We start from the raw sequence: 16,678 nt of genomic DNA, 5'->3' as shown, positions 1-16,678 counted from the left end.
GTAGAGAAGAGATACGTCTGTGGTCATTGAGTAGATTGATTAAGACTGCTGCGGTGTCCGAATTTCTGTTTCAAGCTTATTTTCATCTCAACGAATAGGAGGATTCTCGATGTTTCGAGGAAAAGTTTAACACAAATCTTTAATGAAGATCGCATATATTAACAATCATCCCTTCATATTTTTCTGAAGCTTGGAAAGATAAACTTTTCGGAATAAGAAATCGTGTTTGGACTTTGCACTTGCATTTTGAGCCCAAAATGCTTATTCCGAAAAGCCAATATCAAAATATCTCAGCATAGTGAATTTTTGAAATCCAAAATGGTTAGAGAACGTAGCAGAATTAAACCTTAGATTAAGAATTATAGAATGTATTCATTATATGTCTTGTATTAGGTATATTGTATATAAAATTTTCAGATTCTAAATTACTAGTATAGTATAGTAACACTATATACGCTGTAAAATTTCCTACTGGCTCATTAAACTTAGACAATTAATCACGAAAGTTTCTCATTTAATTCACTCGGCAGTTTCTATCTTTTCGTTAATCTTGTTGCAAGATAAATTTACGATCGAACAAACTTTTTCTGGTGTATCTTTGGTAAGAGCTTTTAACGTAAATTTCCAACTGTGTTAACAACGGTTACCTGTTCTTGTTACTATTTTGCAATTTTGCAACTATTTTATGCCATGCATAATGACATGTAACTTGGGAATTGTTATACATAACAGTTACTTATATTCTTTATTTATTTTTCTATTTTCTCTGTAAATATATTTTCTATTCGAATGTCACTGGTTTTATAAGCGTTGGAAGTCTTTCTACTAATTTAGGAGAATTTTCTTAATCTAACTTGTCAGTCGGAAATTAAAAAGCCTAAAGATGAAGAACTCGTCAACCAACGAAACGGTTCTACAAGATTTTACAATTACAAACGTCAGTGTTTCTATCGCGTATTATCTTTTAGAAATGAATCTAATCGCATCATTCTAATTTCCACTATATTTCGCAATCAAACTAACTCTTGTCAGAAATATGTAAACGTTCGGATACTGTTAAACTCCTTAAGTGCTGGTGGCCTCCTCAATGTCATCTGTTAGTAAAATATATCTATACGAAGTGTCAGATGTCTCGTCACCCATCCGCAATATGTTAACAAATATTGCGCAATAACAGAGTCCACGTGTTAACCGTAACCCAAACAGCCACCCACGCACGAGCAGCGTACGTCTTTCTCTCTCTTCCGGATGCTAGGAGAGTGACATACGTTCATATATACACGCGCCACTCGGCCTCGTTCACGACATAAATCTCGCCAGGAATTCAACAGCGCGGAAGCCAATAAACGCGAGAGCCAACGAAACGAGTCGTTTGCCTCGAAAATGGAAAAGAAACGGCTAACCAGGCTGTCTTATTTTGTTTTTCCTTCGATCCACAGTCAACTCTTGCCGCTTTGATATTACACGGTGCCATTTTAACGGGGAATTCCGGCTAAGTCACCGTATTCCCCGCGATCTCCCCTAGGACCGGTTTCGAGAGCCTTTAATCCTTTCTGCAAGATTTCTTGAACGTTCCTTGTTACTTAGAATACCGGCATTTAACGTTAATTGGAATATCGTGTGCTCTCAAGTCTCTTCCTTTATGTCTTGTTCAGGGTTTTGCCTTTGTCCCTCGATTAAAGGATTTCATTCGTCTTTTCGTGCAGCTTTCACTCATTAAGGACCAATGTTGCATTAATACCTTTTAAAAAGTATTTTGGGAAAGAACTCCGGATATTTGTTTAATATTTCCTAGGTCCTAACATCTTACGAAATTTGAAGAAATTGAAGTATTTATAATGTAACAAACTTTGATTTCATCATGGGAATCTCTTTTGTCTCTAATTTTTGCAGGCTTCTGTAAAGTATTATATACCTCTGATATGTACTTTTTCATATTTTCCAATATGTAGTATTATGTATCGAATCTAACTTCTACGCATCATTGGTCATTATTTCGTGCTTAATGGATTAATTCTTAAAAAAACTATAAAATCAATAGTATATAAAGCAGGCAATATTATTTTTCAATAAATTTAACATTGGTATATAGAATATTGTAATTGCCAGCAATTGGTACTACAAAATGTTTCTTTCTTTTCTGATATCTAATGAAAGTGTAAACTTTATGTTACTAACCATGCGGTTATTACCGAGAATCTGAACTATTGAAATTTAATTTTAACGATAAAGCGTTTCGAGGAATTTAAGTTCAAATCAATGACACGAAGGACTTTGTGCGAGTATACACGATTTAGCATAAAATTCAATGCTGTCTCTGAGTTAACACAGGACCGCAAGGGATTAAGGGACAATCGAGAAATAGTGTTCGATGTCTGATCGTTCCGTTGCTTTTTACCTCGTGAAATAGCGTCAATCTAAAGGAACGTTGCACCGCACGAAAGTATTGGCTAACCGCTGGTCACCGTAATTCTATCCTCTTTGCCGATCTCCTCTTCTTCAGCTGCGATATCAACCACATTACATGCTCTACTTTATCCTAGATGACATAGTTAATGGTCAATTGCTGTTCCTACTTTCGATGGTATCAAACGATCACGTCAAGGATGGAAAGATAGAAGTGACGATGGAATCCGGACAAATCGTGTTCCTTCGAATTTTTAGTATCTTTAGTTTTATCACGCGTGAATGAACATGTGAATGGAGGTACAATTTGTAGAGAAAATAATAAAAGTATGATATAACGTAGTAATTTCTTAACGAGTGGTAGCACATATGTCCATGTACATGTATGTGGTATTTCGATGTTTTATTTTATCATAGTTTGAGAAATTGGCGCAAAATAGTAAATATTTATAACTCTGATTATAGACAATTAAAGATCCGTTAATACAAATATCTTCATCTCTTTTGATAAATGACAGAGAATAAGAACTTTAATTCGTGAGTAAGTATGTAGTTCTTCAGGAATAAACCAGTAGATATAAATATCGAGTTTTTCAAGCTTAAGATACAATTGTTTATTTGGTATCGTTAGGATTTAAATGTACAAGTACTTGTTTCAAAACTGATTCAAAGATTTTATAAGCTTTTCAAATCACTGTACTATGATAGTCTACATAAGACATAAAAAATTCCTGCGGGACTGTGGCTCACATTATAAAGTTTACAGCAGCTTGAACAGCAGAAACTGATCGTAAAAATCTCAAGAGACCGTTGAAGTTTTTATACTTTATCTGTAGTCCAACAGACGAAAAGTAGGTAATAAAATATTTTAAGTGCGCCACTGTGGTAAACAATCAAATATAAATGTTTGAAATGAATCACAGCTAACATCTTCGTCAGATATCGCTACAGCTGAAGGATAAACTTGTTTCTAGGAAAATGTGAAATTTGCACATCATTAGTGCTGTACTACCACTTGTTAAATAATAATTTAAAAATCAGATACTTTAGTGTTCCCAAAATGTAATATAGAAAATTTAAAATCGGAGATATAAAAACTACTTCAGTTTTTTCCACAAAATTATAAACGAAAGATTAATCCATTGCCATTTTATATATTTATTGTAACTTTTCGACAAAGCATTTGCGTGGTTATGTATATACGACATATCTTTCTTTTCTCTTATTCATAGACACAATATTCAATGTAATTTTTTAAAACGTAGGAAATAATTCGTGTCACGAAACGAATGTAAGATGTTTCACAAACCATATCGATCATATTGCTTTCATCAGCGAATCAAAAGTGGAAGAAACTAATTTAGAAGCTATAAATAATTGCACGCCGATCATGTGGTCTTTCGTGTTTTATAGCGACACATAAATTCAAGCATCGGTAGTTAAACATCTGGAGAATAAAACACGAAGCTTTACGATCTCTTTTATGGTGTTCGAAAGGACACGATAAATTCCCATCAATGTACTCTTCTTATCTTTAAGCGGCATGCACCGTTGATTTTAATGAAGCACAAGCAAAGAGAGAGAAAGACTAAAAGAGTAATTTTTAATGGACGAGTAACACGGAAGGGACAGTTTTCCTCTCGCAATCTCCACGACCGTTTTATTTCCAAGCCACGGAACAATTTACCTAAAACCTCGTTTTCACACGTCCGCCTCGACACAGACGCGTGAACCAGTTAATTCAATTTATCTGGAATGCTTAAATGCCACGATTGCGCTCATTAAGCTTATGCGATAAAATTTAACTACTTGCAATGTACAAAACAATTGTATATAATATCTACAAATGTATAGTAATTCTTTTATAAATGTATAGTGTATAGCACATATTTTCTATTATTATCTATATCATCAATGATTTACAATTCGTAGATAGATTCTGCAAATTATGAATAAGTAGATTCCAATTCCGTTTAAAAATAATACATATATTAAACGAAAAGGTATAACTGTACTTTATATATAGCTCGTTATATGAAGCAGTAAAAGGGTGAAAAACATAATTAACAATGTACAAGATTATACGACCAACATAGGAAAGTATTGGAAATATTGATTAAAATTATCAGACTTTAGATTTATTTATATTAATCTTCTTGATTTCTTGTATGCGATTTCTAGATTTTTGAATTGTACTTTCTCGATAAAACTAAATAGCACAGGAATTTTTCATAGATTTTTAACAGAAGAGCTTTGGGAATTTGTAATACGTTTTCATGATAGCTTGCACTATCGTTTGTTTTAAAACTTTATAACCGGGTATAATATGCAAAAACGGTAACACGTACGTGATGATAGCCCATCCATCTTCTAGATGAATGAATTCGTGTGAAACATACATAAAGCATTTAGAGAGATTGGTCCTAGCGGAGTGTAGCACGTATCGAGGGGTCAATGGCACGTGAAACATGGAAAAAACTAAGTGTATAATAAATTCTGGTAGTAAATCGTCTAATTACAAGGAAAAGGATCTTAGAAGAAATAAAAAATTAATAGTAATTGATTTTATTGATTTTGTTACTTCAATGATTTTAAGACTGTATCCTACATTAAATACGTAACAGTGCAAAAATCATCTATTTCGAATTAACGAAATTTAATAAAAATTATTATTCGTGGTTACTATACGCCGCTACATTACCACTCACTAAAATGGATTAATAAAGTATAACGTAATAACATAACGTAGAAAAATTGATACGATATAGAATTTTTGTGAATATCGAATTAAAATTATGAAATAGTTTAGTTTCGATTAGTAATCCTCGCTACACGTGTAAGTTTACTGAATGCATACGTGGTATTTAAGATTGTACAAGTAAGTTAGATCCGATATCTATAAATGAAAAATTGTAAATCCTCCACATGATAAACTTCTCACGCGAAGAATTACACACGCGAAATCAAAACTCGACAACGAAATAAAAGTATCGCGACATAAATAAATGATAAGAATTCCGGTAGCAGGGAAGCAAAAAAGAAGAAGAAATGAAATAAAAAATGAAATATAGAGGAGAAAGAATAGTATGACCATTCGTTAAAACGAATATATCAGAAATTACTAGCGAGTAATTCAAGAAAAGTGCACGCATTAAAATTAGACTGCAGCATTCTTTAGCATTTGGCATGTGTTCATAAAGAATCTACGTTCCTTTCTTTACTGAGATAGAATCAGTTTGTTAGCCAAATTGCGACTGTGTCTCCTGGCAATCTACTGGCAATTATTAACAACGAAAAGACGAGTATAGCTGAAGATTGGTGACGTTGATACGTGGCCAATCGTGCAGATTGTTCTTTTTACTTCTGTTTCCGAGTAGCATCGGGAACAATGTTCTAGTGCTGAACTTTTAACGCATTATCGATCCACGAATCGCGTGAGTCCACAAGTTTCATCCTTCAAGTTTCACGAAGTAGAACCAAAAGCAAACGTTAGACAATTGGCAAAATGAAAGTATTGTTCCACGTTGTACAATGGCTATAGAAAAATGTTGGCTCATCGTTGCATTTTCTTTAATAGTTTGATCGAGCGTGGATATATTGCGATAATTTGTTTGTTACATTCGAATGGCGAAGAACAATTGTAATTAATCGGTGGTCGATAATGTGTTAAAATAACGTCCTCGATACACAGTACCTTTTGCATGAGAAGCTAGAATGCAAGATACGTAGAACTTTGTATCGATGCGTAGTTGCAAGAAATCTTGATGAATTTTTCTATTGTGGATCTTTGGTAAGGGAAGTACGTGAAGTGTTGTGAACCGATTTCGAATTTAGCGGAACTTTGTATAATTATCTAATATTTTATATCATAGCAAAATCTTATAAATTTATCCAACATTTTATATCGTATCCTTGTTATAATTTGTTCTTTTTCCATTATATTGATTTTTTTCCATTATGTCAATTTGATATCAACAGACAAATTCAATTGTGAAAGGTAAGAGATGAACGAAGATTAAACTATAGTGTGCTGGTGTGAAACACCACATTATTTTGAAATCAAATATCTCAACAGAATTTTTTGAAACAGTTCGTAAAACATTAAATAACTATAGGAACGATCAAATATGAACCAAATATTTTTTACTTTGTTTATTACAATTCTGGGACAAAATTCTAGTTTCAGTTTCAGAAAGTTTCACTGAAATCGGTGTATAACGTCTCGTACTAAAATATTACAAAGAATAATAAGCAAGAGAGTATGAAATTGCTAAATATTTCACTAGAATAGAATTGTTATCAACGTCATTAATAGCGACGCTGGTGTTTCAACGAATGCTGATGCTTGACCCCCCAAATGCCTCCCTTCTACCAGCTCGTCTGAATTAGAGAAGAAAGACTAATTCCCAAATGTATCCTGATCTCCGAGCACCCAAAACGTTTAGCGAATAAACACACGTACAAAAATAAACACTCTAACACTTAACGCTGCTAATTTAACACAAGAAAGACGCGTTAACAATTACAACTATATACTGAACATGGGTGTGTTAACGATTAAAGAATGCGTAGTGGCATAATAAAGTTTATATCTTTAGTTTCTGCCTCTGTCTATATAATGTACTTGACAATTCTCTCGATGTTTCTGTCTCTGTCTGTTCGTCTATATCTGTCTGTCTGTCTGTCTGCCTCTCATCCATCTGATGCTCTAATACTTAAGACTGATCTTACTCGACTGTCGCTCACTTCTTATTTCAAGCAATTAATCACATAATTATCATCTATGATCTATTTTCCATAGTGTTAGAGAACGAATCTGTAAAAAGAACAACCCAGAAACCCGAAAGAAAGAAAGTCGACATAAATAAAAGGAATCGGCGTGGTCGTTCTGCAATGGTGTGTTTTTTTCGTTTCAATGGATTTTTTGTCGAATGGAACGCAAGTAGAATTAATCTGTCTGCTTGCAACAACTACAGAAATACATAAATATATATATATTTATATTTATTATATCCATAGCAAAAATGTGTGGAACGAGATGTTTCGAAGAGATTGCTCCTTAGCAAAGAGGTCTTGCGTCACGAATGATGCATGGATTTTGCAAAAAATATTCTATGGAGCTTTGAGAACGAGCCAAACGATTCAAGAGACGTGGCACATCGTACTTTTGTTCATTTTTATCGGTTCTCGCAGCGACTTTGCACGGGATTCACCAATATAAAACGCATTCAATGCGTTTTGCCAGAAGTGCGATAACGGTTGTTTTCTTTTTCTTTCCGATTTCCTTTCTTCTCTTTTGCTAGAATCGTTTTGGCTTATCTGTTTTTTTAGTTCTGTAACATGCGTTGCAATTTTTTCATTTTTATTTCTTCTTCGTACGGCCGACACGATAACTAACCACGACGGTCGGTTAGTTGTTTGGTTACGTATTTTTAAGAGACAAAGAAAAAGAAATCATTTCGAAAAAGCTGACCATTTTAATTAAAGACAGTTTACCTCGATTCGCGGTTATCGACATTCAAAATCGCTCTGTCGCGCAAAAGCACCCGTAAATCCTCCCGAGAGCTTAGGACTTACAACTCCTTAGGAATAGCGCCACGATACTCGTTTGTCTGTGTTTTATCGCATATATTAAATAGACCGCTTAAAAAGTGCGAACGTAAGTTCCTTTCCTGTGTTTGAGATTACGAGAAACAAGTATGTAATACGAATGGTAATTATTCAGCTTAAAAGAAACGATAAGATAACGTAAAGATTACTTTTCCTAAAACGTTCTAGACTCTCAAGCTTCTCTTCTTTTTAATTGCGGTATGTGTTTCTCTTAGTATCTGCATTAGTAGAAGTTTAAGTTAACCGTGTGAACGATATCGTGTGTAAAGTTATTTATTTACACGTAATGCAAAACATCGAACGATGATTAACACAAATTGATTTTTTCTAGACTAAATCTTTTTAGAGATTTTTCGTTAAAGAAATAACAAATAAATATAGAAATAACGTTGAATTTATTCTTAGCTTTCCTTTTCCTGATATTATAAAATTTATTATTAACAATTTTAGAAATCTGGGATGATATTTCCGAGGAGAATTATCTTTCTATTAACGATCAATATTAACAACAACGATCAATATTAATTATTAATTTTCGTATCTTCGCTTTTAGCATGAACCTCCAATCTCTTTACTTTTTCGATAATCTCAAACAATTTTTAAATATTCCATACTATATACTTATAGACTTTTTCCAACAAACTAAAACTTTTCTTTTTAGCCAAAATTTACAACTTTTACAACTTTCCTAAAAACAAAATTTTCCTATTCCTCTGATATTCTGTTATATCCTCAATCCTTAAATATTGGGAACTACACGACGTTACTTATGAATTTGGAAATGGTACAAACTTGGAAAATTTTTAACGTCACTGTTTCTATACCGGTCAAATTGTTCGAGCGTAACCGAAATTTATCACGTTCAAGAAAGAAAATTCTTTCGTTGGAAACGTATTTAATGGTAACGCGAAAGATAAACAACTTAGTGACACCAGGATGCATTATTCTTTCAAGCGATTAAATTGGCAATTAATGGCTCCAGTCACGTAGCTAAATCGTAGTTAACCATTTTATTCCGTACGCGTTGAAATGTTCCGCTTTACAGAAACGTGTTTAATTGTTTCTGATGGGCCACGATATTTTACGTTAATACAAAGGATTTTACACATGAAATTCTCCTACGGTACTGATTATATTGTCTCAATGGTCGTATTGCATAAAAAGTATATAGTCGGTTGTAATCGCCTTGCGATAATAATAGAATCGCTTGAACAAAGAGGTTTTATTGAAAGTGAATAATGTTTAACGCGTAGCCTGTGTAACATTTTACCGGAGTTTTCATTCAGTAAGTAATTTAAACGTATAAATTCTCGAATATCGTATCTTGATCCATGCATTGTAATTATCCTTTTTGCAATTGACTTTTATCAAATAATATCATTTCCTGTCATGATACCTTGCTTAAAACATATCTATTTTAGTACTTTATTTACGAGTTATAGAATATTCCTTATTTCCACTTTCAACACATACGGAGAAATTATTCATGACTATATAAATAGCTTCTAATTATATAGATACTGATAACACGTCAATAAGTGTTAAAGGTAAGAACACGAAATATTTGCCGATTTACAGACCAGGCACTGAAAGAAATTTATCCAAAACCCCTTCGTGAAATCTCTTAATTTCTCCCTAGAAAAAGACAAAATCGTACTCTACGTCAAAAAGTTCCAAGCTCCTCGATAAATATCGAACGGCGTCTCTAGGTAAGCACAGAACTTCTAATCTCTGCGATCTCCCATTTGAAACCGTAGCTTCGACCCGATTCTCTGCGATCTGGGTCATCGGCCTGGACCTCGCAGCCCCCGTTTCGTCCCTCACTGGCGATCTATTCTTCTGTCTGTTCGCAGAACAAAGAGCAACCAACGGTGGATGAAACTGCGGACCACGGTGCAGCTCTCGTCAGCCATCTCAACGATCCAGAAGAAGCCACCGTTGAAACGCGAGGATTCGTTTCTCAAGCGATTCTCCACCAGACAGATCCCGGAGAGTCAAGAGACGTTGGACACAGGGGAGGGCGAGGGCGACGCTACCGACGACAAGGATTCGAGTGGGCGTCGTCGACGACGGCCACGGAGACCTCAGAAACCACCGAGGACCGTGGTCAATCCGGACGAGAACTTTTATTATTACTGGCTGATGCTACTATCCGGCTGTGTTCTTTACAATCTGTGGACACTGATTGTGAGACAAAGTCTGCCGGAACTACAGGCTGTGGCGCCAGTCATGTGGCTCGCATGCGACGGTTTCACTGATCTTGTGTTCTTTTTGGATGTGGCTGTGCAGTTTCGTACTGGTTACCTCGAACAAGGATTAATGGTGTACAACAGCAAGAAACTGGCCGGTCATTATCTCAAGTCCAAGTCGTTCATTTTGGACTTGCTAGCGTTGGTGCCGCTCGATCTACTTCAGGTGAACCTGGGTAGTAATCCGATGCTCAGGTTTCCGAGGTTCCTCAAGATCTACCGTGTGTACAATTATTACTATATGGTCGAGTCGCGGACAGTTTATCCGAATTTGTGGCGTGTGCTGAATCTCATACATATATTGCTGATACTGGCGCACTGGTTCGGCTGCTTTTACTACTTGCTCAGCGAAGCGGAAGGATTCCAAGGTGACTGGGTGTACCCGTACAGGCCAGGGGAGTACGCGACCCTGACCAGAAAATATCTTGGCTCGCTGTACTGGTCCACACTCACCCTCACCACGATCGGCGACCTACCCACACCGGAAACCAACGCCGAGTGAGTGATATGTCTCTACGACTATACGCTCTTCCTTTACTTTTCATTTTCTTAGATTTTTCCGTTTTTCTTTTTTCTTCCTTTTCGTCTATTCTATTTTTATTCTTGGTTCTTTTGGCTCTTTTTCTGTAATTTGTCGTTGTCCGTTTGCTCGTCGGTTAGATGGTAACTCGTCGAGTGTTCGCCACACAGGGCGCGGCCACCTCTAACTAGATTTCACCCATCGACGCTTGAGACTTGAGAGAGAATGGAATGTCGCCGCGTCGTTGATTTATATAGATTGCTGGTCTGATTTACTAGATTGGCCCTTTTTTGTATTTGGCGAAGAGGAAATATAGGTTTCGAAAGTGCGCAGAATAAAGAACTTTATTAAAGAAAAGCTTTTTCAAAAAATACTTTAATATTGGGGAATAACAATTTTGGGAATAAATGAATTTTTGTCGGTAGGCAACTTAAAAGCGGGAACTAACTCACGGAAAATTTTAATTGGATCACGTATGAATTAAATTGAATTTGTATATACGTAGTTGTAGAGTAACCTGGCGCACGATCGCTATAAGTATTCAGCTAAAAGTCATTCAAAATGAGAAATAACCATGAAATAACAGTAGTAAGATATTACAGATTATTCGCCAAGTATTGTAAACTGTAGGGCAGAATTTTTAGTTGATACTGATTGGAGTTATTAAGATAGTTATCACAACTGGCACATAAAGAAATTTTGGTTAATCATTGAAGATAGATTTAGCCAAAAGCAGATGTTTCTGATTAAATCGGGGGCACTTACGTAAAAATATAGAAAAATATTGCTGTTTGCAAAATATAAAGCAGTACTTTCTTTTCACTGATTCGTCAATGACTTTTCCATTACATCGTTGTTTCGTTGTGAATTACTATCGTTCAAATTATATCAGGTCGCATCGTTAGAAATTCCAATTTTATAAACGACGCTAAACCAGTATATCCATTATTCAACAACTCCTATGTAAAACTATATTTTCAAATTAGCATATTTATAAAATAGAAAAACAACGACCGAGAGGCAAAAATTTTTTACTCCTATAAAGAAAATAACGATTCCTCAAAATTCATTTATTCCATATAGCAAACGTTCTATCCATTTAAAATTTCTCGTTTCTTCTTTTCTGTGATTAGGATTGTCGCCGTAAAAACAAATTCGGCAATGCATGTCGCCTGAAGTAATTGAGCCACTTATCTGTTAAATTGGTTAACATATTGACTGCCACGCGAAAATCATATATTTTAACACCATAGCGTTTAAATCTTTGCAAAATATTACATTTACGAACATTTTTCTGACAATGTTATACAGGTCATTCACATTCCTAAAAATTGATTAGTCCATGAAATTTATCTTATTTGGTATCGATTAATCATGGGTCATTGATGACCATCGTGGCAGCCACCGTGTTATCCTCACGAAATAAAAAGTACAAAAAATTAATAAAATCATAGAAGATAAGCATCGATCAAGTGCTAAAATTTAAAAGGTTTTTCGTTTTTGCCTGTGGCAGCTCAAATATTAAACAATTCCAACTGATAATCGACGATGGCAAATATTTGGGCAGAGAACTGATTTCAGCGGAATAATCAACGAAGTGGGCAGAAATCGAACGACACTTTTCGAAATACATTTGCTCGAGCTCGGTAGTAAGCTTCTTTGAAATCGTACAAAGGCAAACAAGCTCGAATAAACTCGAATAATCAGGTAGAATTGATGAATATGGGAAAAGCAAATTTACCTACCGATCCCTACTTTTATTTTCTATTTTGTTTTTCTATTTTCCGCAACTGTTCGTTCGACTCGATCGAAATTGCTTCGTCGATAAATCCGATAACGAAAAGGTAGTCTAATAACGTCACGTGTTCGAATTTTCCATTAATTGCCCTCAAACGTTTCGGTGTAAAGCGTAGTTAGCAGTGAGTGCAGAAAAAAAAAAGAAAAAGAATGAAACAGGAAAATCGAATTACCTCGCGCATATAAATTTGACCGAATAAAGGTGATAGCATCGAATGTCTAATTTGCATCCCGTCCAGGAATAACAGAATTCGAGAATTGCGACGTTGAAAAGAAGAAAAGTTGAATAAAAAGGGATATCGTTACGCCGACAGAAGACAAATTTATGCTTTGGATAATTGAACGCAAACAACACGAAATTCTGCCAGTTTGTTCTTATTTTATTTGCACTTCAATGAGATATTTCTGGAATATTTTACCTTGCAATGAAATTTTTCAACTCTGTACAATAATAATGTTTTATTGAATACGATTATTATCACGTAATATTTATTAATATCGATAACAAATGAAAATTGTAAACGAGGTAAGAATAATGTATAAACGCCACGGTTATTTATGTTTTATTTGCAAATGCCGTAGGAATCAACTTGAGTTGTTTGAACAATCAACATTAATTTTCTATGCTTCTTTTAATATACATGGGGTAAAGACACATATTAAGTCAAATATAAACTATGAAAATATACGTAAATTGCAAAGATACAAAAATGTTTTGTCGTAATATAAATCTTAAAAATATCTGAAATCTCTCTGGCGACAATCGATACTCGAGCCATGTGAATATTCGAATATCTAACATCAGCTCAATGAGAATGTTTAAACGTTAAATCAACACCTTCATTCTTTTTTCTTCTTTTTCCTAATATTTGAAAGTAACGTGTATAGAAAAGAAGAAACAACGAAATTACATATCACGAAAGTGCAAATTATCGATAATAGGTACAATACTACAGTAGCATAAATACTAAGAAAAGAAATTAAAAATTTTCTGTAATAACGATCGATACATAGATGATGCATAGCATCTCGATACGAGAGCGAACTTCATTTCACGAGGAAGGGATGAAAATCTAAAGTAGACCCAGTTGACGTCACCGCCATGAGATGTTAAGACTACTACTACTTTGGGCACATGACATAATAGAGTTTCAACGAAGTTGCTGATAGCTGGATATTGCATACGCTCATGTGTCGTTTTCCGTCGCAGAGTGCACTATTTGCTCTCAAAATATTGTCAAGATTCCTCAGAATATCTCTCGGGATCCATCGCCGCGAAATCTCACGAGTAAAATTCGAACGTAGTAATAGCATTAACAAGAAATTCATGAATATGCGAGCACTTATGATGCAAGCATCTCCTTGTACATTTCTAAGGCTTTCCTAAGTGTCAGCTTGTGATTAGGCGCGAGAAGTGGAATCTTTAAAAGTCGAGCAATGCATCAGAAATTGATTGTTCCACACAATAAACTTCGTTATTCCATTTTTACGTACAATTAATGAACACGAATCAGTGAAAAATTCGTTGAAATGTTAAACAGCACTTTTACGGTGTAATAAGCTATCCGATAAATTTAAGATGTGAAACTATACTATAACACTGTACTTGACAACTTGCACAGATCGTGAAAGGATTAATTTTGTAAATGTATTCTACTGAATTATATAATATATAATATAATAAGTATATATATATAATAAATAAATATATATATATATTTACAGGACAATGTATGCAAATACTAATTGTCTAACAAATGAATACATTTACTTACTAATATACATTTTTATACTTAGCCGATACTTTTGTTAAAATTTTATGCAAATCCGTACATTAACCGAACAGTGCATATATTTACTAGATTTTACACTGTGGCATGTAGGTACACTTTGTTGACAAGACAAAATTGAAACCAGACCAGGTATTTCGAGCAGTATAAATAAATTTGATGCATCACTACTATCATGTGACACTGAACACGTTCTACGTCAGATTATTCCATTATTTAGAGTCACCACTTAATTATAACATAATTAATCTTCACAGTTGTCACATTCTAAACTACTAGCGATCATTCTTCAATCTCTAACTCCATATTCAACGTGAATCCCATTTAAGCACACGTCTTAACTTAACGTCTTACAAATCAATTATCATACAGACAGTTTAGTAGACATGGAATTAAATTAGAAGCAAGATGCTTGCGTCGAACAAATCCGGTTAGAATAATCCAATAAGATATTCGAACATCTTTTTCTACGATTTAACTTCGCCTTGCCATCCTTTCCTTGATCCTTCCAATTTTTCTTTTGTTCTTTTTTTAGATATTACGCTATTGTATCTTCGCAAGTAGGTACTCTTTTTTGAATATTTGTTTTTAAAACAATACATAATAGTTACGTTAGAACCAAAGGCATACTTTGGGAAAAGAAAAATATTCTCTGATTCATTATTTAAATGAATTTGAAATTTTGTTGCATGTATGACTAAAGTAAAGTGACAAGAGTTTAGATTTATTCCTGTTTTTCTATAATTACATATTTTACATTATTTTTGTTTAACTGCTGGGATATGTTAATAAATTTTATTTCTTTTCTTTTTATTTTGGTAGAGAAAGATTTAGAGAATTGAATGAGATTTCTAGAAATAATAAATAGAAATAAATTCTAGCCATGTTATTGCAGGTGAAGTTGCAGATCATCAAATTGATAGATGAAAGACAATAAGATTTGAGTAGAGGTCAACAAATATTTATTCTTTCGTTTCTAGCCTCTCATATTATTTAACACCTTGAATAACGAGCAAAAAACTTATGGTACACTAATTAACATAAAATTGTTTAATATAATTATTATCCACACGTCATGAACTGTATACTATAATATTATAAATTAAAGTACACCAGAAGTTTCCCAACTTTTCTCAATATATCATCTACCCCCTGCCATTGTTTTCTATCCTAAAATATCTTCCGCCATACGTCAGGACAGCGAAAACCAAAGAAAATCGAACCAAAGTCTGAATTTTTCGAACAGACTGCGAGAAACCAGTTTAAGCTAACAAACTCCTATTATTTACTTTCATTTCCGTGTTCCTTCGTCATCGTATAATATTAATCCCTCGAGCCAAAGCTAATCCATTAATAAGAAACGCGAAAACACGAAAAACAAGGGTTAGGAGACGACTTACTAAAGAAGGCAGAAAAAGGAGACCAGAAAAAAGGGGGAAAGGGATCACAAGGAGCTAAGGAAACAACGCGTGAGAAAAGACTCCGGCAAAAAAATTCTATATTTCCTGAAAGATATTGTTTCATACTACTTGCGATAAATACGTTCTGTCCCGTTGAAAATTCTCGCTGTGGTCACTAGTAACCTTAGAAGGTGCATGAGACCTTAAACACAGTAATTAAAAAAAAGTAAAAAAAGAAAAAAACAACGCGCGTACAGAATTCCATTTTCTCTTAAGTCAAGTCTCTAGCGAACCAGATAGATGCCTAGAAATTAGACTCGTGAAGCGGCCTTGTTGTTATTGTGTTGGCAGAGTCGTATCGGGCGGCAATCCCCGGAGCCTCGCTCGTCGTGGCCGACTGTCCCGGCTTCTGCAGTTCAAGCATAACGGAGGGTATCAGTATCGTTTCCAGAATTCAAATAACGAGAGCAATACGATATCGTGCAAAAAGAAACAAAAACGAATTAAACCAAAAAAAAACCATTAATAATAAAAAAGAGTTAAAGCAAGAGAAGAATGTCGACCGAAAGATCAGAGATTCGAAAGAAGGGGCAGGGGCAGAGATAAAGGGGATAAGACCGGAAGAACGATTAAAACGCCCGGACAGCGAGTGAGAGAGGAAATGATCGCGAAAATGACGATAGACTTACGATACAGATTGAGATTAAATGTTGAAACGGACGAACGTCATGAGCGAGTAAAAGAGAGAGAGAGAGAGAGGGAGAGTGGTGCAGTGGGGAATGAAAGTGACATGATGTGAGAACAATTGGTGAACGTGAGAAGAAAGGTTGATACGATAGAAATAGTAGAGTGCGTGCTGTGGATTGAAAAGAATCATTGAAATGCGAAATAGAGAGGTGGATGTTA

The 16,678-nt window shown here is 34.7% G+C and overlaps 1 protein-coding gene across 7 annotated transcripts in view; it reads left to right on the top strand.

Annotated features, from left to right (window-relative positions):
- The window catches only part of LOC117205475, a 202,616-nt gene that overhangs the window by 135,698 nt on the left and 50,240 nt on the right, over positions 1-16,678 (top strand). For 6 of the 7 annotated variants that reach the window (XM_033443898.1, XM_033443902.1, XM_033443897.1 and 3 more), the window contains 2 exons: positions 9,870-10,763; positions 16,124-16,204. In XM_033443898.1, coding sequence (XP_033299789.1) covers positions 9,870-10,763; positions 16,124-16,204 — 975 coding nt within the window. The remainder of the gene's footprint in view (positions 1-9,869; positions 10,764-16,123; positions 16,205-16,678) is intronic. The other variant, XM_033443899.1, reaches the window with a different exon arrangement.

The sequence above is a fragment of the Bombus bifarius genome, unplaced genomic scaffold (genome assembly GCF_011952205.1).
Source record: "Bombus bifarius isolate JDL3187 unplaced genomic scaffold, Bbif_JDL3187 scf7180000007991, whole genome shotgun sequence".
Lineage (NCBI taxonomy): Eukaryota > Metazoa > Arthropoda > Insecta > Hymenoptera > Apidae > Bombus > Bombus bifarius.
The sequence above is the reverse complement of the archived record's forward strand: the minus strand, read 5'-3'. Positions and strand labels throughout refer to the sequence as shown.